The following is a 25,365-nucleotide window of genomic DNA, read 5'->3' on the forward strand; positions in this document are numbered from 1 at the left end:
GTATAGCTACACCACATGGACTGCAGCAGTTCAAGGCAGCTGCTCACCAACACATTCCCAAGGGCAATTAGGGATGGGCAATAAATGCTGGCCAAGCCAGCGTTGCCCACATGACATGAATGAATAAGAACAAATATTTACTTGTAATATCTGAAATGCAAACACATTCATAGCATAATATTGCATAAATCTGATTAAATAATTACACACAACATATATTGCAACATTTTATTTCTACTGCTACTTTATTTGATGAACATTATAGTTTTGTGCAATTTCATTCAAAATACTCTGACATGTTAAAATACTTGGACAGGCACTTTCGACAGCCTGTTCAGCTGAGGATTTTGCTCAAGATGATAAACTGCTACATTTGTATATGCTTAAGATATATATATATATATATATATATATTATATATATATATAGAATAAAATACAGAGTTGGACAACATTTTCAAAGTAAGTAACATTATTATAAAACCTTTCAAAATAATAGGATTAAATAACCACACTAAGAAAATTGGTCATTTTTCTGTCCAGTGTGGCAATGCTAATTTGATTAGTTTGGTCATGTATTTTTCCTAATAACATACCCATTTTGGTTCCCTGAAAACAACTAAAGCTGGTGGCCGTCATACAAGGTTGAATAATTGGGATTTTGTTTTGCTATTTTAAAGAGAAACACTTTTGTGTGTTAAAATTATTCCATCTCACGCGTACCGATTTCAGACTCTCTTCTTCAAATCGTGTTGTCTATAATCACTATCTTCACTCACGATACTAATCCTGTTTTTTTCAGTCTCACAACTTCTTCTTCTTCTCACTCTGGCTTCCTCGGCATGAATAAATCTACCAAAACCAAAACAAATCCTTAATTTCTATAAGGGAATGACAGGGTATGTTATAACAGGCTGTTGCACATGCACAGTCGAAGGCTACAACATGCACTGTGCCCTGGCTGATATTAATTAGTAGTGGTCACATTATTATTACAATCACTAAAGTGAATCAAAATATGTAAATGCTTTCGGGGTGAAAATTCTTCTCAGTGCCGTTTTATCACACCAGTTAACACACTTGTGCAGAACAATTTTGTTAAACGTCACACAGAAATTTGACACCAATGTGTTAGCTAATGCACTAAAAATGGAACTCGGGAGAATTTGAATGAACCACTATTTGTGCTTATTACCAATGTCATTATATCATTTTATATTCCCATTTACCCTACAGGTGTCCATGCTGTCTTTATGTCCATGACATAGTTCACAGTGCGGTTCGTTAAATTAAATATTGCTAAATGAATCACCGTGGGTAATGCATTCCAGGATGTTTTCAAGAAACTATAACTGCAACTTTCAAGCAACAGGATACATAGAACCAATGCAATGCCATACGAAATATTTGGTGGCACAGTGCATTACAGCACTAATGCACAGAACTTGGAATGGTACATCTATATTACTGAGCTCCTAATCATCAGCTGTACTGCTAAGGGGAAGCACTAGGCAAAAGGCAAGACATCGCCCCAAACAGATGAAAAACAAGGAGTCACTGAGCTGCCCCAAGACACCTTATAGCAGTTGGCTCCTACAAAACATAAGCCACCCACCTCAGCTGTGCAGTGTGAATGGCCTGGTAAGACTAGGAATGGCAAAACAGTGAGGGGAAATCTAGCTCTGAAGAAGAGTCATGAGGACTTGAAATGTTAACTTTTTTTTCTCTCCACAGATGCTGTTAGACCAGCTGAGTTTTTCCAGCATCTTCTGTTTTTGAGGAGAAATCTTGTCGGCTATTAACAACATATTACCACTATTCTTTCACAGGTAAAAATCTTTCACACATATGAAAACGTTTCACCAAAACCATATTGCTAACGTCATCTGAAACACTGATTGTCCCCACCATCGTCCTCAAAAAAGGCAATTGCATTAATGCAAATCAAGATGATTGTGATGACTGAAGTTAGGTTATTCTGTTAATATTTCAGGTCTGTGATCTTTCTTCATGAGTTCTGATGAACAGTCACAGACCCCTGAAATGTTGACTCTTTCTCTCTTTCAACCTCTGCTGCCAGAACAATTGAGTATTTCCAGCTTTTTGTTTTTATTTCAGACTTTCAGCATCCATGGTATTTTGCTTTTGAAAATATTCTGTATTATACTAACAATACAGCACATTCTCCAGCACAATACATGTGAATCAATAATTCATGTTCAAAAATTACATTTATAGCTTGTTTTCATTATTATTTAGAGACACTGGGCTTTAGTTTCCTCCATCAGCACACTGGTTAGCATTACTTTGTGCTCTATTTCAATGTGCTTAACATAAATGGGTTAATGGCAGCAATTAGATAGTACAAAATAATTTTAGACTAATGAATTCATCAGTGCACACCCAGTGCATTTTAAAACCCAGCAATGTATTTGCTATTTATTAATGATACCCCCACTCAAACATTCACACGTCTAACCCACAGGCAATGACGCAAATGATCGATTCCTCAGGCTCATTTTTGAGTTAATTACTCCTGAATGATAAATATATGAGAAAATCACAGTTGCGCTACAAGAACTATTAGTCATATCCAATTATCTATTCATAAAGAGTTTCTGATGCCCAATTACATCAATCCAGCTGCTTATGCTCAGTAGGGGGGTCATATGAACTCGAAACGTTAACTCTGTTTCTCTCTCCACAGATGCTGCTAGACCTGCTGAGCTTTTCCAGCATTTTCTGTTCTTGTTGCAACTGCATTATGGCTTTATTTCATTTTGTGATGTGATACCAGTGGTAATATCTTACTCTCCTGCTCATTTACACGTGAGTTTGAGTTAGAGAGCCAATTTTTAATTTCTTCTGCAATTTTTCAGGACAGTGATTATCGGACAAGAAAGGTCTGCAAGAACACGAGGCTCAGGAGATGTTCAACTCCTGGCCTCATGAAAATGCTTTCATACTGACTCCTGCCAATGCCAGTGGGAATGATGTCACTGTCTTTGTATGGGAACAGGTCTTTGCCAGAGCCCCACAGAAATGGGAAAGTTAGGGTAAGCAGGGCAGGGGTGATAGAGTTGATAAATGATACCTTGTACAGATTCAGGGAGAAGTGATACTATGTAGGAATCTAACAGAAGAATGAGAATTTTAAACAGGAGCCATCAGTGCCCAGGCATCAATGTTAATCAGCAGCTCAGAGGTGATGGGTGAGCGAAGCTTTATGTAGGATGATACAGGCAGCAAAACTTTGAATGAGATGAAGTATTGAAGGTAGGGAATGGGAGATCAGCTGGGAAAGCATTGGATAGTTGTGTCTAGGTGTGATAAAGGCGTGGATGAAGGTTTCAGTGACAGATGGGCTGAGGGAATGGTGTTGTTACAGAGGTGGAAGTTGGTGGTGTTAGTGGTGAGGTCGGAAGCCCACCAAAAAGATAAGCGTGGCTTTGGGAGGTGACAATGCATTCGAGAACTTTGGAGACTTTTTCTCCTTTAAGCCCTACTTTTTTGATCACCTTTTGATTATCTGACCTAATATCTCCTGACGTGGCAGGGTCACAGTTTGTTTTATAATGCTCCTATGAAGGGTCTTGGGACAATTTATTACATTAAAGGTACTATAATAAATATAAATTGTTGCTGTTGTGGTGATGGGGCTGTACAGGGGGATGGAAGCTGGATATTTTGATATGTGGGCTAATGACATAGGTTTTGAAAGGCAGTTGTAAAGGAGAAGAATATTTATGATGTTACCTAGCATAGGGGGTAGTCAGGGAGAAGTTTAGTGGTCATTAGTCTAATGGATTAGGATCTGGGCCTCATAAGATAATTTTGAAGAGGGTATGAGGAGAAATGAGAAAGAAAGAGAAAACTGTGATGTAAGGTCACAGCCTGAAATGTTCACTTTGTTTCTCTATCCACAAATGCTCCCAGACCTGCTGAGGATTTCGAGTATTTTCCGTTTCAGATTTCTAGAATCCACAGTATTTTGCTTTGAGAAAAATATGGGTTCAGAGCTAGGGAGGTGGTGGATGAGCCTGGGTGAAAGGTTTGGCTTATTGGGGCTGTGGGTAAACAACAAGGGCAACAGAATGGAACGGATGGACAAGAAGTTCATGAGCTCTTTATATTTGTTTTTGGAGGCAAGAAGCAAGGAAGAAGGTTTTGATGAAATGGTTGGTAGTAGAGAAAAGAAGATGGTAATTTTTTTTTTGGACTCCAAGGTGACAATGAACTATTGGGTGCTTTCGACTGAGAAGGATGTGGCTTGAGTGCACTTGATGTAGCCCAGCCAGATCAGGTGATGGATGGTTACACTCAAAACTGTGCCCTTTGGACTTGAGAGACTGAAGACAATCAATACAGGATGGGGTTGAGTCAGTTGTTTGGGATGGGAGGAAATGTTTATTTATATCAATGGTAATAAATGATTGACATGCTTGAACAAATCGACAACAGCAGAAATAATGTGGCAGTTGGAGGGCCAAAGTCTAAGCAGTTAAAGAGGTTTAGAAATTACAGCTGTAAGTCACTGGACATTTTATTTACCCCCAGAAACAAACACAGAAAGAAGTGGAATTGGGTGGGGTGAAAGGACGTGGAGGTGATCTTGTGGCGCAGTGGGTAGTGTCCCTGCCTCTGAGTCAGAAGCTCTGGATTCAACTCCCACTTTAGGACTTAATGGCCAAGGAAGGTGTGTTCATAACATAGCCAACAAGGTTGAGCATCAACTTCTAAATCCTTCCAACATACACCAATGGCAGGTGCTATAAGAACAGGAGAGATTCCTGGTCAGCCGTGCGTTGGAAAGAAATAGGAGCCAGCTCCAGAATATAACATGCATGTGAAAGGGGATGTTGCCACAGCAACTTGGCCTCCTTTGGTGGGGGGTGGCGTGGGGTGGCATTGCTGGCTTAGTTGGCTAGAGGACCCGTGCGAATCAGATTGGTGCCAACAGCGTGAGATTAGATCCCCTTTTCAGCTGAAGTGGAATCCAGACCTGCCTCCTTGCCCTGCCCGTGGTGGAGGTAAAGGTGCTGTGGGTTGAAGCTACCTTTGGGAAGAGAACTGAAAAAGACAACATGGGGCTGAATTTTCTCCCCATCAGGGCAGGGTTTTGTGGGGGCGGGCAGGAGCGAGCCAGAATCCGATCGCCGCCATTTTATGTGGGTGGGCCAATTAAGGCCCACTCAGCATGACACACACCCGGAACCGCTGAGCACTCCCTGTGCGGGCGAGATGGGGGGGGTGGATTTCTTGAGAGGCATGCCCGAAAGAGCCTCAGGGAGATTTGTTTCAGTGTTAAAGTTTCAAATAAAGGCTTGTAACACTTTTAAAACATGTCCCCTCATGTGACACTATCACATGAGCTGGGACATGTCAAAGAATAAAAGTATAAATTTGTATTACATTTTAAAGCACTTCATGAAACCTCATCCCTCCTGTGGATGAGGTTCCATGAAAAATGCGAAGGCCGCCTGGGCTCTTCGCCTGCCCCCCAATCTTAATGTTGGACGGGCAGCGTTCTTAACGGCTTTAATGACTTTCTTAATGGCCTTAAGACAGTTTGGCGGGTGTGCAGCTGCCAAACTGACAATCTAAATAACGTACTGTGACATTGGGACGCCCGCCTGATGTCACCGCGCATCATTTTACACGTCAGCGAGTGAGCCCCGCCCCAATCACCAACGGGAAAATTCTTCCCATGGATGGAATAGGATGCACATTCATTCTCTATTAGACTTGTCCAACAAGGGCACAGAGCAATGACAAGTTGCTTTTATTAGCACCTTTAATGTAGAAAAATATTCAACGATGCTTCACAAGAAGGGTGGGACACTGAACAGAGTTAGTGCAAATGTTGGGATGAGGTGATTATAGGCTTGGTTGAAGAGGTAGTTTCTTTGGAGGCTTTTGAAGTGTGGAGAGATATAGTATGGCAGAGTATGGAAATTTCAGAGGTTAGGGACATGGGACATGATCTTCCGGTTGGTGAGCAGGGGCAGGACCCACTTGCCGACATGGGATGCCAACGGGCAGAACTCCAGATGTCACCCCGCGTCATTTCCATTTTCAAGTCGGTGGGGGCACAGCTGAGTCAGCTGTGTGCCCGCCGACCTGTCAACGGCCAATTAAGGCCATTGAGAAACTAATTAAAATCTTTAAATGGACCTGCCCGTCCAATCTTAGGGTTGGCGGGCAGGCCGGGAGACTGGTGGGCTTCAGAAAAAGCATGAAACCTCATCCACAGACGGGATGAGGTTTCATGAGGGTATTTAAATTTTAATAAAGACTTCAATAAAAGTTATGGATATGTCCCAACTCATGTGACTGTATCACATGAGGGGACTTGTTAGGGAAACTTTTCTATCATTTGAATTGCAAATTTTAATTCGGAGCCAATCTCCCTGAGGCATCAACAGAAGGTGTCAAAGGATATTCAAATCATGGAACGCATCACAACTAAACCCTGTACTTACATACAAACTTCCTCCTTGCAGGAGTAGATCAGAAGGAATCTCTAACCCAGGATCCCCAGGGGAAACTGTAGCACTGTTAGTGTGCATCCTGGTGAAAATCAGGTAATTGAGCAAAGCCCAGGGATTGAGATTGTAATATTGTCATGTATGTTTTGAAGCATATGATATTTAGTGAACTAGTTGCAGATTTTAAAATCTTGAATAAATATTTGACTAATTCAGCAACACATTGGGTTATTGTATGCTATAATAACATTGTTATAAATTATGAAAAGCATAATTCATATAAGGGTTGTAGCCAATATTGAGACATTCAATAGCTCTTTTCTGTCCTGATTTGTAAACATAAGGATCATTATTTAGTCATAAATATATAAGAAATGTAGTTATTTTCTTTCTAGTGGCATGAAACGTACCTGAATCTGCACCTGAAGTGCTGTAATCTGCAAGGCTATGGACCAAATGCTGGAAGGCGGGATTGGAATGGGTAGCTAGTTTTTTTTATTTTTCTGCCAGTGCAGACACGATGGGCTGAATGGCTTCTTTCTGTGCTGTAACTTTTCTATGGTTCTATGGAAAATGTCTTAACTCCTAAATATGCTGGAGTATTCATCTTTGTGGGTAGGAGGGAAATTGAGGTTGACAAGTTACTAACTAGACATGGTCATTACTTGGAGTACAAAAACAAAAATGCCTTGAAATTATTTTGAAACGATAAAATCACAAAAAGGTTAACAACCTCTGAGTCTTGGACAATAGAGGTGTGAAGTGCAATGTACAATATCCTTCTAAATTTGTCAAGTAAAATTGGAAGAGCTATGTGCTTCTGAAACTCAACACTGGTGTCAAGAGTTCCAGTGTTAAGTCATTTGTGAGAAGCATTTTAAATACTTTCATCTGCAATGCTCTGAGGATAATTAAAATTGTTAAGAAACTGCTGTAAGCTCATTATGGTTTGCAAGCCATCCTGTGTAGAAAAGAGTTATCAAAGTGATAATGGGGTGGAAAAGAACACTATAGAACATTTAAATTATTTGTACACAATATCAGGGAGTCAGATTAAAAGTAAAAAAGTTACGAGGAAGGAGAGAAGCCAGATGGAGCTTTTTGACTGAAAAGGAAAGAAAACTATGGAATTAGTCATTAGGGAAATAATTAGAAGCACTAATACAAAAGCAAAATTACTCTGGATGCTGGAAATCTGAAATAAAAACCAAAATGCTGGAAATACTCAGGCAGCATCCGTGGAGGCAAACAAGAGTTAATATTTCAGGTTAAGATGACCTTTTATCAGTCCTGATGAAAGGTAATCTTGACCTGAAGCATTGGGCAGAATTTTACAACCCTGCTGCAGGGCTGGAACCGTTCATAAGTCCATTGACGTCAATGGGACCGGAGAATCCTGCCAGTGGGAGAGGCCATAAAATTCCGCCCATTAACTCAGTTTCTCTCCACAGATGCTACCTGATCTGCTTAGTATTTTCAGTGTTTTTTTTTAAATAATTCAGTTGTTTCTGGAGAGGTTAGTCTCTCGAGAAAGAATAGGTTTCCTTGTTTCTATAAATTCTAATGTTCTTGCAATGATACAGAATTTTGCAGCATACCCCACCTCAGCTATAACATCAGTACAAATAGACACTAAACCATTTTGATGATTTGTGCAGGATCATGTTACAAAGAATCAAATGTTCAAAGGAATCCCAGCTGAATAAATATTTCTGAGCAGCTGCAAAAAGTTGAATTGATTCAATGTTAGTTTAAGAGTGTTATTATAGATTAACAGGAAGCAGTTGTGCAGTTCACATCGGCTGTAATTACTCTAAGTACAAATAACACAACTCAAAACATGGGATGGCAAATTTGCCTCTGATCAACTACTTTTCACTTTGCAAGCTAAAGGAAGGGAGCCAGCCTCAAGTGTCTGTACTCCTCTGCAATCAGATCTCAGTATTGCACAACAGATCCCAGTACCAAGGACAAATCTAAACAAGTTCAAACAGCACTTAGACAACCCAGGCTGAAACAAAAGAGAAAGTATGCCAGAAGAGATCCTTAGGAATTGCCAAAAAAATCCCGATTGGTCACAAAAACAAAGCTGCAATACATTTCCAATCTAAAGTTATCTTAGACCCATTGAAGATAGGACCCACTGAAAACAATCAGAAACCTGGCAGTGTGTCACAGCAACCAACTGAGAGACTACACATCTGACCTTAACTCCTGATCCTTGTCTATGGCTGCGAGCACCAAAACAGAGACTGTTTTCACAAAGCTACTAAAAAATGCTGATATTCAACCGCAAATTGATGGCATAGGCAGAATAGACAGCAAATGAAGGTCGTTAAACATAGAAACTTTCAACTTATTTCCTGGCCACAACTATATCACTCAGTGACTCATCTGTCTATTCAGTGCCACCACTATAAAGCTGCTGTGTGTTTGAATTAATGGTACCAGACACTGTCAACAGTTATAGAGCGACTAAAGTGCATGTGATGTGGATAAAAGTTCAGACAGGTCTTTAGGAAATTATGTGATAGAAATGGAGAATCTAATTTCCTGACTAAGAAAATAGATAGCACAAGGTCCTGCATTAAGTGCTGACTAACCACTCATATATTCATACATGTCTACCACATACAAGCACTCACATTTTATTGTTACAGATAACGGTCAAAACTATGTCAGTGTTGCTGCGGAACATCAAGGCTGCAACGTCAGTGTAACATTCAAAGTCTTTTAGCAGAGGCCTTTAAAGAAAGTTTGAGGTCCAGCCCTTGAGGGAATTACCCCCCATTTCTTTTTTAAAGTGACATTTTACTTTGGAAAAGAAATTATTAGCAATTATTTCTGTACTAGAACTTTAAATTACTTATATAATTTGCATGAATTACCTGGGATTGCCATATTTTTAAAACTTATACAGTTGGGGGACTGCTGAAACGTGACATTTTTAGTGGCCCCAGTTATGAGGCCATATTTCCACGAAAGTAAAGATCTGTGAGGATGTAAAGGGAAATGTACAGTGTTTTAAAAATAAATGGATTCTGGAAAAAAGGAATCAAATACTCAAATCTGACCACATATAAGTGTTCCATTTTGTTCACAGAAAGGTTTGCTGATGTTTTAATTTGCTTCATGCAAAGTAGGGTCTTCAAGATTATGAAAGCTTCAATTTTTCAAATGCCAGAAATTTGCATCCGGAGTTCAGTCTTTCACCTGTACAAGTAATTTCATGCTAAACAATTAATAAATCAGATTCTTTCTGCATTAAAATACCCCATCAATTACTGAAAGAACTAAATTAATATTTGGAGTGGCAATCAACGCACTATTATGCAAGATGTCAGCATAATATACTGTGAAAACTGCTGAAAACAAGCAAAAATAAATAGACCAAACAAGTCTAAGGCCACTTGAATTCATTTCTTTCTGCTAATGTTTAAGGCAATTGGTCAACTCCTAAGCTACTAATTACTCAAAAGATATAAGTTATCTTTTCCATTTCTCCTTACAAAATCTGTAAGGACCTGTGCAGGGTAAGGGGACAGGGGGATGCATGGGGTGTGTGGCTGACCACCGCACCTGCCACACCACCCCACTACAACTGTGCATGAATGCTGTGAAATGAAACACAATCACAAGATTTCCAAGATGCCTGTGTACATAACAAAGACTCAAACTTTGGTGCTATTAGCAACAGCAATCACGTGCATGTCCTGCACTGTTTGCAGAGGTGCTAGAAGCCTATGGACTGAGGGTACATCTCAGTACTCTGAGCTTTTAGTTCTCTGGCTACTGAGGTACATCATCAGTTTACGGAGAAACACAGTTTACCTTTGTCTATTCCAAACTGTCTAATCATAATGCTACGTGCTACAAAATACAAACGAGGAAAATAGACAACCTAAGCAAAGGATGGTTTGAAACGTGTCACTTTTGGATGCCATGCATTTCTGCACTCCTTAAATTGTTAATCAAAATGGCAGGGGTCAGCTTCATTGTGGAATGAATGTGTGTGTTTTCTACTGGAATACTTTCTTCTCAGTTTCAGATTAACACTTGCCCTTGTGCGTGACAAAGTGTTGGCTGTTATTCTGTATGCTCACAGGAGGGAATTCAGTCTCATCATCCAGGTGTAATGGTCCAGCAGCAAGCTCATGCTCAGGAATGATCTCTCCATGCAGAATCCCCCCATCTTCAGAATATCCTGGAAGGGAACATTAACCAACAATAAAGTCTTACAGGATAGGTATAATAATTCAAATCAAAACATGTTGAGTATATTGCTCTGCTTAGCCCATCTCTCAACTTGTTGTTCAACTTTATTACAAAATGTAGAGGTTGGCACACACACTTCCCTATATAATGTATTTGATAGCTTACTCCATAGACCGTAGTCTCCAGAGTAATGCACACACCTAGTTCCTCTGTGTAGTATAGACCGAAACCTATTAAAATTTCATGTGTACTGTACACCTCACAGAGCTCCCTTGCATAATGTATTTTACAGTTCACAGAGCTCCCTTTTGTACTGTTGTACTTGGGACATAGGATGTGATAATCTGGTTAGTCAATAAAAAACATTACAAATGGCTGAGATTAGATTGATACCTGGCATTGTTGATGACGAAGGCACTGTGCTGGTTTTGGCAACGGTCGCTGCATAGGTTGGTGAGGTGGGTGGTGTCAAGTCAGATTTGGCAGTGTCACTGTTGTCATCTTCACTGTGCAGCCTAAACCCGAACAAAGTGCAGAATTCCAACATGTCAAAATATGATAAAAGCAATAAACTGCGGATGTTGGAAATCCAAAACAAAAACAAAAATACCTGGAAAAACTCAGCAGGTCTGGCAGCATCCATGGAGAGGGACACAGTTAACATTTCGAGTCCAAATGACCCTTCAACAGTTCTGTTGAAGGGTCATTCGGACTCGAAACGTTAACTGTGCTTCTCTCCATGGATGCTGCCAGACCTGCTGAGTTTTTCCTGGTATTTTTGTTTTTGTTTTATGTCAAAATATGAGCTTTCCTCTCGTATTTTCAGAGTACTGCATTAGGTTGGTGCTACGTAGGGTGTACATCTTCAACTCCGGTGAGATATTAATCATACCCACGCCATCAGTGTTGTTGGTCCTCAGGGAAAGTTGGGAATTATTCTCACATACCCGCCCTACCACCAGTCATACAGCCTCAAAGGAAGGAGAAATATTGTATTTTCAGAAACACCCTAACCAGTCTCAGCAGGTATTTTGCTCAAACAGGGCCTGCCTTGATGTTCAGGCAATGGCTGTGATATTATTACCTATCATCACATTATAACCTAGGTGCCATCATTTCCCATTTATTTAACTAGGACATGGAGTAATATGCCATCAATAACTTTAGTGTTAAATAAAACATTCAGATTTGACTGCCAAAATACTTAATGTTTCCTTTAAAGACGTCTCTGCTGAATTGCCACATTTAAAGAGGCCCCAAAAGATTTATAACTTGCCACCATTCATCTGGAGTGAGCCTTTGGCATTCCTGCCTTAGTTAAGTGGAAAAGGGTTTGAATCCCACTTCAGATAGCCCCGAAATGTGAAGACTATAATACAGTCTCTAAATGCTGGGCTGACATCATGTGGGTACTCAAGTTTGGATGTGGTGAGTTAATAGAGTTGGGTTCCGGCCCCCTACTCCAGATTGCCACAGCTAGAGGAGACTTGTGTATTGGCTTGGAATACTGCACTGAAGTTGAGTGGGGTACTTGCATCTGATGGGTTTGAGTGCCCCCCATAAAGGGTAGATGGGGCTCTTCAGACTTCATTGCAGTACAACTAGCAGAAAAAACCCTAAAAAATATATATCAAGAAGGCAAAGGAGAACTACCTCACCTACTCTTTTCTAGTAAATGGCTCAACAAACACATGTATGAGCCTGGAGTTAGGATCTGCCCTCAGTAGAACACAATAGACAGACCTGTCATGTGTTATATCTTAAAAAGTACTGATGCAGGATAGACTGGAACAGACATTTTGTGCAATCCTTTGCCTGCTTTGATGTCATGAAGTTCTACTGCAATGAAATTTTGAGTGGAGAATATTTTGTTCCCATTCATGAGGTCATTAAAGCAAGACCGTAACTATGAGCACAGTTCTAATGATGGCACAATTGCCTATCCCCTCTAGCCAGCATAAAAAGCACAATTGTTCAAGTTGCAACTCAGAAATTAATATGTTTAGTTCCAGATGTCTCCCTTTATAGTATTTACAGTGAAGGTGTAAATATAGTAGGGTAGAATCCCACTTCAAAGTTTTCATACAGCATAAATGTGCAGTACATTTATCATTTTTAAAAAATACTTCACATCGAAGTCACTTAAAAAAACACCTGAAAATTCCTGAGTTCCTGACAAACAAACATCACACTATTATTTCTTACCCTGCATTTGAGTGATGTGAAAACCTTGACAGTGAGATATCATGGTGCTATTGCCAAGCTACAAGCTAAGGCTACCTACCTTGAAGAGAATTCTTCTTGTACAGTTCCCAGTTTCCACACACTGTTAGATACAGCTGCCACTGGACTTTGTACCTGGTGGAAACAATCAAGTGAAGGGTGACCCCTTTCTTTATGACTTAAAGCTACTATAATGTCATAAAGAAGGATGACCCTTACATGGCCCCTTTCATCCTATAGATAATCTAATTCTTTCCCAAAAGCATAAGTTCATTTGGCTAGCAAGAAAATAAAGAGACAATTTTGCAAAGCCAGTTGGTAGGGTTGGGTTCTGGGGGTGGGGAAGGTACATCAAGATGTTATGCAGGATGGTCTTTCGAAGGAAGACAACAACTTAACTGGTAGGAGAATTTTATTTCTTGTACAGTTTGCAACCTTCGCAACATAACTGGAGGCTAATCAAGTCCACCATAAGGAAGGAAATTTCTAAATAAAGACTGACATTCCCATAAGCAAAACAGGGCATCAGAAGCCACAAAAATCCCCAGCTAAATCTATGTAATAATGCATGTTTGGAGTACTAAATGCTTTAGTCAGCTGCACAACAAATATTTTTATGAATTTTCAATATTTAAAGAAGCCTTGAAGCTTCTTTAAGTTCACTGGCGTTGCCTGCAAGGTGATAACAATTAGAAAATAATCCACAAGATAGTGGGCAAGTTCAAGTTTACATATCAACTTGTACTCTTTCTTGGATCCATATAAAATAAATAATTGATTAGACTTTCCAACAACAATGTAAAATATAATAAAGATCATATGGCACACTTATATTTTGCACTGCAGTGCCTGTAAATGCGTTCTGTTCCGGACGCCGTTTCCAGACCCTTTTTGCAAAATGGTACCATAAGTAAATGCCGTGCGTGCTGCAGTCAGATTCTTTAGGCACTCAGCAGCTAAATCAGCAGTCCTTAATTTTCTAAAAACTCATTGTGAAATGTAGAACGAACACTCACCTGTGTTTTTTTATGAGAACACATTCTCCACCATCATGAGGGTCCAAGTTGTAAATGTACAGGAATCCATCTGAGGCGGCAACAAGAAGTCGAGGTAACTTCTGAATCCTGTTTACCAAAGCAATGTGTTTACTAAACCCCAAAACAGCACAGCAATACACTCACCACTATTTAACAACAACAATGCATAGCCTAACATACAGCCTAGAATGGTCTTCTCAGCACCCTATTCCTCCTTGGTCATAAATGCTCCGAAGAACATGTTTATAGTTCCATTATAAAAACTGCATGAAAGAAAATCATCCTGAATAAATAAAAAGGAAAGAGCTCAAATTTATCTGGTACCTCTCATATCCTCGAAAGTCCAAATCTGGCAATCAACTTGCACACAGAAGTTTTTTGAAAAAACAAAATAGCAAATGAGGTAATGGGTAAATCTGCATTATTGATTGTTAAATGCTCCAATCAATTCTACTTCACTGCAAAGTTGGTGCAAGTTTTACTATATAACTAATATTATAAGATGAAATTATTATAAAAAAATGTGGACAGAGTGTATGGTTGGGAATTTCCTCAAAGTTGTTCTTGCTCTGCCGAAGTAACTTGGCCAGAGATGTGGCAGGACCTCATTCGTGTATGGAATCATCGTTTCTGGCACACTTCCAGTGAAGTTCCATTGGCAGAATGGGAGTAGTTGTAAGGAAATGTATCTCCTATAACTTTAACATAGGGAGTGAAGGACATCTTGATGACCTGGTCCAATTATCTCCCACTCCCAAAGGTGGTTTAATATGGAGACTACATTTGATCCAGTTCTTCACATTTGCAACAACACAACAGATCAACTGGTAATAAGAATATAAATTTGGGTTCAGACACATCTACAGTTTTGGGGAAGAAGGACCTGCAATTATAAGACCTTATTCACATCTCAAATGTCCCAAAGGCTAATGAATTGCTTTGAAGTGCATTATGGAGGCCAAATGCAGAGCTCGGAAACAGAAAATTTACAGCACAGGAGTCCATTCAGCTCATTGTGTCTGTGCCAGCCAAGAAATAGCAATTTAGCCTAATTCTACTTTCCAGCTCTATAGGTCACAGCATCTAAATGCGACGAGAGTTTCTGCCTCTACCACTCTTACAGGCAGTGAGTTTTAGACCCCTCACCAAACTTCTGGTGAAAACATTTCTCCTCAACTCGTCTAGAATCCTTCTGCCAATTAATTTAAATATATGTCCCTTGGTTATTGACGTTACCGTTAAAGGAAATAGGTCCTTCCTGTTCATTCTATCTAAGCCCCTCGTCATTTTGCATATCTCAATTATATCTCCTCTCAGCCTCCTCTGTTCCAAAGAACACAATCTCAGTCTATCCAATCTTTTCTCATAGCTAAAATTCTCCATTTGTAAATCTCCTCTAGTACGATCACATCCTTCCTGTGACGTGGTGACCAGAAATATATGCAGTACTTGAGCTGATGTTAGCAGTCCTCCTCCAGCCATGTAGCCATGAAGGATTAGAAAATGCCGGTCAGAGCCTCTGCTATTTCCTCCCTGGCTTCTCTTAGCAGCCTGGTTGCATTTACTGCAGGCCTGGCAATTTATCCACTTTCAAAGAGGCTCAACCCCTTAATATTACCTCAGTCATTATGTTCATACATCCAATATTTCACACTCATCCTCAACAAATGTCTGCATTGTTCCCTCTCTTTTGTGAAAGCCGACAGAGTATTAAGACCCATAACCACATCATCTACCTCCACACACAAATTATATCAAAACCACACTCAACTGCTCTTTTCTTAGTTTTCCTTATTTTGCACACAGCAAGATTCCACAAACAGCAATGAGTAATCAGTTGTTGGTGATACAGCTGATACCAAGAAAACTTACTGCTTTTCAAACAATGCCATGGGGTCCTCAACATCCATCTGAACAGCAAAACAGGCAGTCCTAGAGTGGAGTTTGAACCCACAAATTGCAGGGGTCCCTAAGCCTTGGCTGTGCAAACCTGTGTCCAAACTCTCTGGAGTGGAGTGAGCCCCTACAGGGAAGAGAGCACGCATTCCATATCAGGTAAACTGATACTCTGTCTGTTGTGGGTTTCTAGTTTAGTTTATAGATTCATACCTATTGATGGTTTTATGTTGGGTCAGATATTCAAGCTGCCAAAAAAAAAATTCTCTCCTCCATTTAACTCAAGGTCAGAGAAAGAAAACCTGAATTTAAACTACACCACAAAGAAAATCAGCAAGCTCCTGAGAAACTCTTCTCCAGCCTACTGCAAAATGTCACCAGAAATATCTCCAGATAAAGCTGAATTTGCATGGGACAGGCAAAAGTAAATACCACTTGAGGTACATGTCTAATGCCTGTCTGCTTCATACAGTCAGTAGGTTCAGTGCATGCACCACCCGCCTAAGCCCACCCCATGCCCAATGTTGGGGAGGATTCCATTAGGGAAAGGGAAGGATTGCCCAGGACCAACCCCTTCTGTGTCCAAAAATTTCCTTTTCAGCCCCTTGTGAAAGGGTGGGGACTATAAATTGCTTTTAAAATCCCCCACCTGCTGCTTCCCTGGTCTGAACACCACTGGTAGTGCCCACTTTCAACTACCGGAGTCCAAGTGACTCAGTTGGTAGTGCTCCTGCCTCTGAAATAGAAGGCCCCAAGTTCAGGTCCCATTTCAGGACTTGTTGGCCACTGAAGTGAATGCTCATGTGCTTCAAAGTAGGTTGCTAATCAGCCTACAAAATCTTTCCATCATGCCACACCATTGGGAGTTCTTGGGGAGAGAGCAAAGTTACAGGAAATGATTAGGGTGGGGACTGGAATGACAGAGCTCTCAAGGACAGTGAAAAAAAATCTTGGAGAGACTTAGAATGCTGAGGTACAGAGGAATCTGAGTGTCCTTGTAAGTGACTAGCAAAATTAGCCTGCAGATGCAGCAAATAACTAAGAAGGCAAGTCCATTTTTACTGAAAGGGGGGTGGAGTATAAAAGTAGGGAAGTCTTGCTGCAATTGAACAGGGAATTGATGAGGCGACACCTAGAGTACTGCAGGTTGAGCAATATAGCCATTGGAGTTCAGAAGGATGAGGGACGATCTTATTGAAACATATAAGATTTTGAGAGGGGCTTGACAGACTAGATGCTGAAAGGATGGTTCCCCTCATGGGTGAATAAAGGACTAGGGGGCACAGTTTCAAAATAAGGGGTCTCCCATTTAACATAGATGAGGAGGATATTTTTCTCTCAGAGTGTTGTTAATCTTTGGCATCCTCTATGCCAGAGAGCAGTGGAGATTGGGTCATTGAATATGTTCAAGGCTGAGTTATCTACAAAGGAGTCAAGGGTAATGGGGGGCAATCAGGAAAATGGAGTTAAAGCCTCAAATCATCAGCCATGAAACATTGACACCCCAGCACCACCGAGTAATAACAGGAAACCAGCAGAAACCTAAAGGATTTTCAGCCCCACATGGTGCCAACACCTCAGGGAGGGACATTTGCCTCAATGATGCTACCCAATTTCAAGAGGGATCATAGTGGAAATGGAAGGAACATATATTAGGATTTTCTTTTAGTGACAGGTAGAATATATAAGGAACTAATGCGATAAGCACTTACCCTGTGGATAGATGAAACTACTTGTAGCAAGCAGGCTGAACTTAAAATGTTAATAATCTACAGTTACAAAAACTACTAGTTTTAGCAGGCATTATGTTTTTGGCATGTTTACTCACATAGTAAGCATACAGATGCTCCTTTGCCCAGAGAAGTTGAGACGTACTGTTGCAAATGCTCGATCCTGGTTTATTATGCCCGATACCTGGGTAGGGAGGTAGTTAGTGGCTGCCATAAACATCTTCCCCATATATCCACTCCAAGTTGGAGACTCCTCCTGGGGCCTGCTGTAGTCAAGACCACATTTCAGAGAGCAGAAACTCGATATTATGTGTGTCAGTGTGCATTACATGAATTTTTTTTTTTCAGCTCAATGCAAATGAGTATAAGGTCAAACCTATTTTAGAAACTGTGATAGGTCATATCTCTGTAATAATACCGCAGTGAGTTAATGCCATTTGACATTTTCCACATAATGGTGAATAAAATTGTGAAGAAAGAGCATGCAGCTATAACATCAATAAGGGCCATGATCATGGCACAGGATTAAATGTTCACTTTCCTGTTAATTTGCACGTCTCCCTTTCAATTGTCCAATGGTTTTGCAGGACTCTTTACAATGTCTAATTGCTTGCCTTAGTCAAAGGACTCAATGTAGCTTTAAGTCAAGGAAGGTTTGGTTGCAGACCAGTGTAGCCAACAGACTGAGAATGCAGGGAAACCGCTCAATGGCTATGCCCGATCTGTGCTTAGGAGAACTGGAATTTCTTTTATCCATTCACGGGATATGGCTGTCACTTAGAGGGCCAGCATTAATTGCCCGTCCCTAATTTCCCTTGAGAAGCTGCTAGCGAAGGTACTCTAACAGAGCAGGAGGGAATTCCATAATTTTGATCCAGCAACAATGAAGAGAGAAGTATATATTTTCAAGTCAGGGTGGTGTGTAACTAGGAGGCGGTGGTGGTGTTGCCATGCATTGCCCTAGTCCTTCTGTGGTAAAAGGTCATAGTTCGGTTGGTGCTGACGAAGGCGTCTTGGTGAAGAAGCCTCAAAAAAAATAGTAAAAATTACAAGCTGTGATACTTCTACGTCAGGAGTCTGGCAATGTAGATTAAAAATTACAAGACAACCAACTGATAGAAAATATGAACATTTGTTTTTGAGTTCACCTGTATAGATTTGCTTTCTCTAATATTTTGCTAACAAGGATAGGTTGAGACAGGAAGTTGCCTGTCTCAGGGAATTTTATAACTGTGCACATGATCGCACAATCTATTTAAAAAAATGAGCACAGTTACTGGGTGTGTGGCTCAATTTGATTGGTCCCAGTTTTACGCAGGATAACAGATGAAATAAAAAAGGTTATGTAGTGTCTCTATGTGGTGGAAAAATGCACTGCAGCAAAAATGGTCCCGCAGTTAAGGGTGCCGGAACTGCAACTATTGTTATCAGTTGAATAATTTCAATTTTTTGCTTGGAATCTTGTAAAAGCCTGATTTGGGATTGAAAGTGCATGTGGAAAATTTTTATACTGCTGTTGAATAATATTGTAAAATAGCAGTAAGAGGGGCAAGGGAGAATATTTTGCATTATCTCTTTTACACCATTGCAATATTCCACATTTCAAATACTCCTCAAAATATTCTCATGTCTCTCAGCTACTGTTGGGGAGAATTTTAACCTATCAAAAATAGATGGGCTTGGATCAGCTCTGATATTTGAAATGTTAAAAATGTCAAACTTGAACCCAATCCATCTACTTCTGGTTTTGAGAAGGGCAGGATGTTAGAGTGTGGGTGTGGGGAATGACCACTCCACTCCCAGGAAACAAATCCCTTACTTAAACATTTTATTAAGTCTGTGAGCCTCAGATTTTAGTTACAGTTTAGATATAACCCTGGCCGGCTGGCTGGGTCTCCCTAGTCTTAGAAAACCCAGCACCGAAAAAGGGAGATGAGGACACCTGGAACCGGCAGGTAAAGCACCTTTCCAGCGCCATTGGCGTGCTTCCCTCAAATAGCTCAACGCTTCAGCTTCTCAATCCCCTTGCATCCCTCTGTGATCTTTCCAATTTCTCCCTTCCTGCTCTCCACTCCCCAGCTGCAGCCTCCAATCTACTCTTCACCCCTACCTTTCCAATCCCTCCCTACTGGTTCACTGCTCATCAGCTGGCCTGGAGGCAAAGGGAAATAGAAGCTTTAAGTTTAGCAGTGTTTGAGGGGAACCTGCTCTTCAGGATTTCCCAAATGCAAACTTACTCTCCCCCAACTTCCTCCAGGTAAATATTGGTGCCTGTGTCTCTGATCTACGTGAACAAGTAGGCCATTTTATGTGGAGAGACTACAGAAGCTGGGATTGTTGTACTTGGAACAAAGAAGGTTAAGGGAGATTTTATACTGTTCAACATTATGAAGCGTTTTGACAGAGTAAGAAAAAAAGGGAGAAATGGTTTTCATTGGCAGGAGGGTAGGTGATAGAAACAAAGAATGGTTACAGCACAGAATAGGGCCATTTGGTCCATTATTGCAAGAGCAATCCAGTTAATCGCACTCCCCATCCATTCCCCAAAACCCTGACATTTTTTTCCATTCAAGTACTTACCTAATTCCCTTTTGAAAGCATCAATTGCCTCCACCCACTTGTTCAGGTGGTACATTCCAGATTACAACCACTCGCTGCATTTTCCCCCCATGTCCCATTTAATTGCTTATCACCTTAAACCTGTGTCCTCTGGTTCTTGACCCTTCCCCAAAGGGAGCAGTTAAACTCTCTAAGAAGGATTAGGTGGTGATGGCCAATACCTCTGCAATTTGCACCCTTACTTACCACTGCATCCTAGGATGCATTTCATCCAAACTTTCTACATTCAACCTGGTTCTCAGTTGCATTATCAACCTGACCTCTGTCACACACACCCTTTTCCTACTTCAGATTTCTCTTTCCTTCATTACCAGAGAGCTCTGATTTTGATTGCTCTATCTTTCGCTCTTGTGGGAATGTACACGAACCATCTCCTCTTTAAAGGCTGCCCATTGCTCAATTGCAGTTTTGCCTGCTAATCTTGGATTCCAATTTACCTGGATCATATCCTAAGCTGCTGAATTTGGCCCACCCCAAATTAATTAGGCTCCTTGTGCCTGCTCGGCCATTTGATAAGATCATGGCTGATCTGTCTGCAGCCTCAACTCCACTTTCCTGTCTACCCCCTAGACCATTTGACTCCCTTGTCAATTAAAAATCTATCTAACTCAGTCTTAAAAATATTCAATGACTCTGCTTGCACTGCTGTCTAGGGAAGAGAATTCCACAGACTAATGATCCTCGGAGAAAAACAACTCTCATCTCCATCTTAAATGAGAGGCCCCTTATTTTTAAATTGTACCCATAGTTCTAGTCTCTCCCATAGGGGAAACATCTTCTCAGCATTCACCTATTTTGTGTTTCAATAAGATTGCTTCTCATTGTTCTAAACGCCAATGGATACAGGTCCAACCTGATAAACTTTTCTTCATAAGATAAGCCCTTCATCCCAGGAATCAGCAAACCCCTTCATCCCAGGAATCAGACTGAACCTTCTCTGAACTGTTTCTAATGCAATTCTATCCTTTCTTAATTAAGGAGACCAAACCTGTACACAGAACTCCAAATGTGGTCTCACCAATGCCCTGTACAATTGAGGCAAAACCTTCCTATCTTTATATTCCATTCCCTTGCAATAGAAACATAGGTCTTAGGAGCAGGAGTAGGGCATACAGCCTTTCAAGCCTGCTCTGCCATTCAATAAGATCATGGCTGATCTGGGTGTAGTCTCAACTCCACTTTCCTGTCTGCAACCATAACTCTGGACTCCCCTTGTCTATCAAAATTGTCTAACTCTGCCTTGAATAAATTCAATGACTACTGCTCTCCGGGGAACAGAATGCCACATACTAAGGACCGTCAGAGAAAAAAAAACTCTCATCTCAGTCTTAAAAGGGAGGCCTCTTATTCCTAAACTGTGTCCCCTAGATCTGGTCTCTCCCACGAGTGGAAACATTCTCCCACTATCTACCCTGTCAAGTCTCCTCAGATTTCAATAAGATCACTTCTCATTCTACTAAACTCCAAAGGGTATATGCCCAACCTGCTCATCCTTTCTTCACAGAATAAGCTTTTTAATCCAGGAATGAGTTGAGAGAGCCTTCTTTGTACTGCTTCTAATACAATAATGGCCAGAAATTTCCCCCCATTTTTGGGGGGGGGCCTCAGGGAGATTTGTTTCAGTGTTAAACTTTTCAATAAAGGATTTTTAAGCTTTTAAAACATGCCCCCTCATGTGACACTATCACATGAGCTGGGACATGTCAAAGAATAAATGTATAAATTTTTATTAATTTTAAAACAGTTCATGAAACCTCATCCCGCCCGTGATGAGGTTTCATGAAAAATGCGAGGGCCACCTGGACTCTTCGCCTGTCTGCCAACCTTAAGGTTGGACGGGCAGCTCAGTGAATTGAATTAATTAGGTTTTAAATGGCCTTAATAGGCCTTTGACAGTTTGGCGGGCGCACAGCCAACTCAGCTACACACCCGCCAAACTGGAAATCTAAATATCTAAATGACGTACAGTGACTTTGGACCACGTGTCATTTTACGTATCAGTGAGCGGGCCCCACCCCCACTCGCTGACAGGAAAATGCTGCCCTATATCTTCTTTCAAATAAAGAGACTAAAACTGTACACAGTATTCCAGATGTGGTCTCACTAATGCCTTCTACCGGTGTAGTAAAGCTTCCCTGCTTTTATATTCTGTTCCCTTGCAATAAATGCCAAATTATAATAAACAACAACATTTCATTTGCCTTCTTAATCACTTACTGTACCTGGATACTAGCTTGTTGTGACTCATGTACCAGGACACCCAGATCCCTCGGTACCTCTGTGTTCTGCAATCTCTCTCCAGTTAAGTAATATTCTGCTTTTTTATTCTTCTTGCCAAAGTGGACAACCTCACAATTGCTCACATTATACTCCAACTGCTAAATTTTTGTCCACTCACTTAACCTATCCGTATCATTTTTGCAGACTCCTTATGTCCTCTTCACAACTTACTCTCCTATCCCTCTTTGTGCCATCAGCAAATTCAACAATCATGCATTCAGTCCCTTCATCCAGGTCATTGATACAGACTGTAAATAGTTGGGGCCACTGCACTGGTTACAGCTTGCCATACCAAAAATGCCCATTTATCCCTACTCTCTGCTTCCTGTTGGCTAACCAATCCTCCACCCATGCTAATATGTCACTCCCAACACTTTGTTCTTACTTTCTATAGTAACCTTTGATGTGGCACCTTATATCAAATACCTTCTGGATATTCAAGTACAACACATCTACAGGTTCATTACATTAACCATGTTGTTTGTTACTTCCTCAAGGAACTCTAATAAATTAGTCAAACATGATTTCCTTTTCATGAAACCATGATGATTCTGCTTGATTGCATTAAGATTTTCTAAGAGCTCTGCTATAACCTCATTAATAATAGCTTCTAGCATTTTCCCAATGACAGATGTTAGGCTAGCTGGCCTGTATTTTTCTGCTTTGTCTCCCTCGTTTCTTGAATAGAGTTACATTCACTACTTTCCAATCTGATGGGATCTTTCCAGAATATCAGGAATTTTGAAAGATCACAACCAATCCGTCTACTATTTCAGTAGCCATTTGTTTTAAGACCCTAGGGGGAGAATTTTCTCCGTCAGGCGGGCTGGGCAAGAGCGGGTGCAGGCGGGTGATTGCCACCTGTGTCGGCTGGGCGCTGCCATTTTGCGTGGGCAGGCCAACTAAGGCCCGCCAACGTGACACGCACATGGAAGCGCTCAGTGCCACCTATGTGGGCGGGGGAGGGAGAGTCGAGGCCTGCGCTCTTTTGCACACTTGCGCGAAACAGCGCAGAAATCTCCCTGAGGCACGGAGCTGCCTTAGGGAGATTAAGGAAGGTCAGAACAATTTGATAAATAATGAAATAAAATAAATCAGACATGTTCCCTCATGCAACATTGTCACGAGGTGGGACACGTTTATCACTTCACATGAAACAATTATTAAATTAATAAAGCCTTCACGAAACCTCATCCCGCGTGTGGATGAGGTTCCATGAAAAATGCGAAGGCCAGCTGGGCTCTTCGCCTGCCCCCAAACTTTCAGGTTGGACAGGCAGCTCTGTTAATTACTTCAATTAGTTTTTAAATGACTTCAATAGACCTTTGGCAGTCCGGTGGGTGCGCAGCCGACTCCAGAGTGCACCCGCCGAGCTGAACACCGGAATGATGCTGGGATGCACGCCCGACGTCATCATGCGTCATTTTATGCATCGGAGCCCCCACACGCCGACCAGAAGATTCAGACCTAGGATGCAGGCCATCAAGTCCTATGGACTTGCAAGCCTTTAGTTCTAATAGTTTTTTCAGTATCCTTTCCCTGGTGATGGTAACTGTTTTAAGTTCCTCCCTCTCTTTCACACCTTGATTTACAGCTATTTCTGGGATCCTATTTGTGTCTTCTGCATAAAGAAACACAAAATATCTGTTCAACGCTTCTGCCATATCCTTATTTTCCATTATTAATTCCCCAGACTCGTTCTCTAGAGGACCAACTCCCTCCCTTTAATTACTACTTTCCTTTTTAAATACTCGTAGAAACTCTTTAACTATTTTTATATTTCTAGCTAGCTTTCTCTCATACTCTTAATTTCTCCCTCATTACACTTTTAGTCATTATTTGCTGTTTTAAAAATTCTGTCTAATCTTAGGTCCTGCCACTAATCTTTGCTGAATTGTATGTTTTTCTTTCAATTTGATACTTAACTTCCTTAGTTAGCTACTGATGGTGCATCCTTCTCCTAGAGTCTTTCTTTCTCACTGGAATGTATCTTTGCTGAGTGTTATGAAATATCTCTAGACGGCTCTAGACTGCTTCTTGTCCTTTTCCACAGCTGATCCAAATGTTATGATATTTGACTGACAAGAGAGTCAAAGGGTATCGGGGTAGACAGGAAAGTAGAGGCCACAACCAGATCAGCCATGATCTTATCAAATAGTGGAGCAGGCTTGTGGGGATGAATGGTCTGTTCCTGCTCTTAATTTATAATGTTCGTATAATACTATGATCAATGTTTCTTAAATGTTTCCCTAATGACAACTGATTCACTTGACCCACCTCACTCCCCAGAACCCAATCCAGCAACCTCATTGGGTGGGAAACGTTCTGATAAGAAGGCTCTCCTGAACATACCAGTGATTCTTCCCTCTCTCTTCTCTTTACACGATTACCATCCTCTATATCCTACCCACTAGTTGGTGACCTACAGAATATACACAGTACTGTAATGCTACCTCTATATTTTTTTTAAACTCAAACCAAATAAATTCTGTCTTTGACCCCCCCCAGAGCATCCGCTCTCTCCATACTGTAATACTGTTTAATAATTACTGCCATCTTTCCTTCCCATCTCTAACCCCAAGTCCAGGAACATTTAGTACCCAATCCTGTCCATTTTTGGAACCATAACATCAGATCCTCGTGACAATTTGCAATTGCAACTCACCAACTTTATTTAAGATTCATGCATTTACACACATGCACTGCCAACCTATCTTAGACCTTCTTGTATTCACTCTTAGTTTGATCCCACCCTATACTGTGCTACTTATTCATTTACGGGATGTGGGTGTTGCCAGCTAGGTCAGCCTTTATTGCACATAAGCTGGGGGTGAGCTGCCTTCCTGAACCACTGCAGTCCATGTGGTATAGGTGTACA

At 40.9% G+C, this 25,365-nt stretch overlaps 1 protein-coding gene across 9 annotated transcripts in view; it reads right to left on the minus strand.

The window, feature by feature from the left end:
* Positions 1–214: 214 nt before the first annotated feature.
* The window catches only part of wipi1 (WD repeat domain, phosphoinositide interacting 1), a 61,282-nt gene continuing 36,131 nt past the window's right edge, over positions 215–25,365 (minus strand). For 6 of the 9 annotated variants that reach the window (XM_041216776.1, XM_041216774.1, XM_041216782.1 and 3 more), the window contains 5 exons: positions 17,687–17,854; positions 13,942–14,049; positions 11,096–11,217; positions 10,548–10,691; positions 215–851 (listed from right to left, as the gene is read on the minus strand). In XM_041216776.1, coding sequence (XP_041072710.1) covers positions 823–851; positions 10,548–10,691; positions 11,096–11,217; positions 13,942–14,049; positions 17,687–17,854 — 571 coding nt within the window. In that variant the 3' untranslated portion in view covers positions 215–822. Of the gene's footprint in view, positions 852–10,547; positions 10,692–11,095; positions 11,218–12,986; positions 13,061–13,941; positions 14,050–17,686; positions 17,855–25,365 lie in introns of those variants that run through there. The other 3 variants (XM_041216775.1, XM_041216777.1, XR_005946576.1) reach the window with 3 other exon arrangements.

Source organism: Carcharodon carcharias, chromosome 22 (genome assembly GCF_017639515.1).
Source record: "Carcharodon carcharias isolate sCarCar2 chromosome 22, sCarCar2.pri, whole genome shotgun sequence".
NCBI classification, from domain to species: domain Eukaryota; kingdom Metazoa; phylum Chordata; class Chondrichthyes; order Lamniformes; family Lamnidae; genus Carcharodon; species Carcharodon carcharias.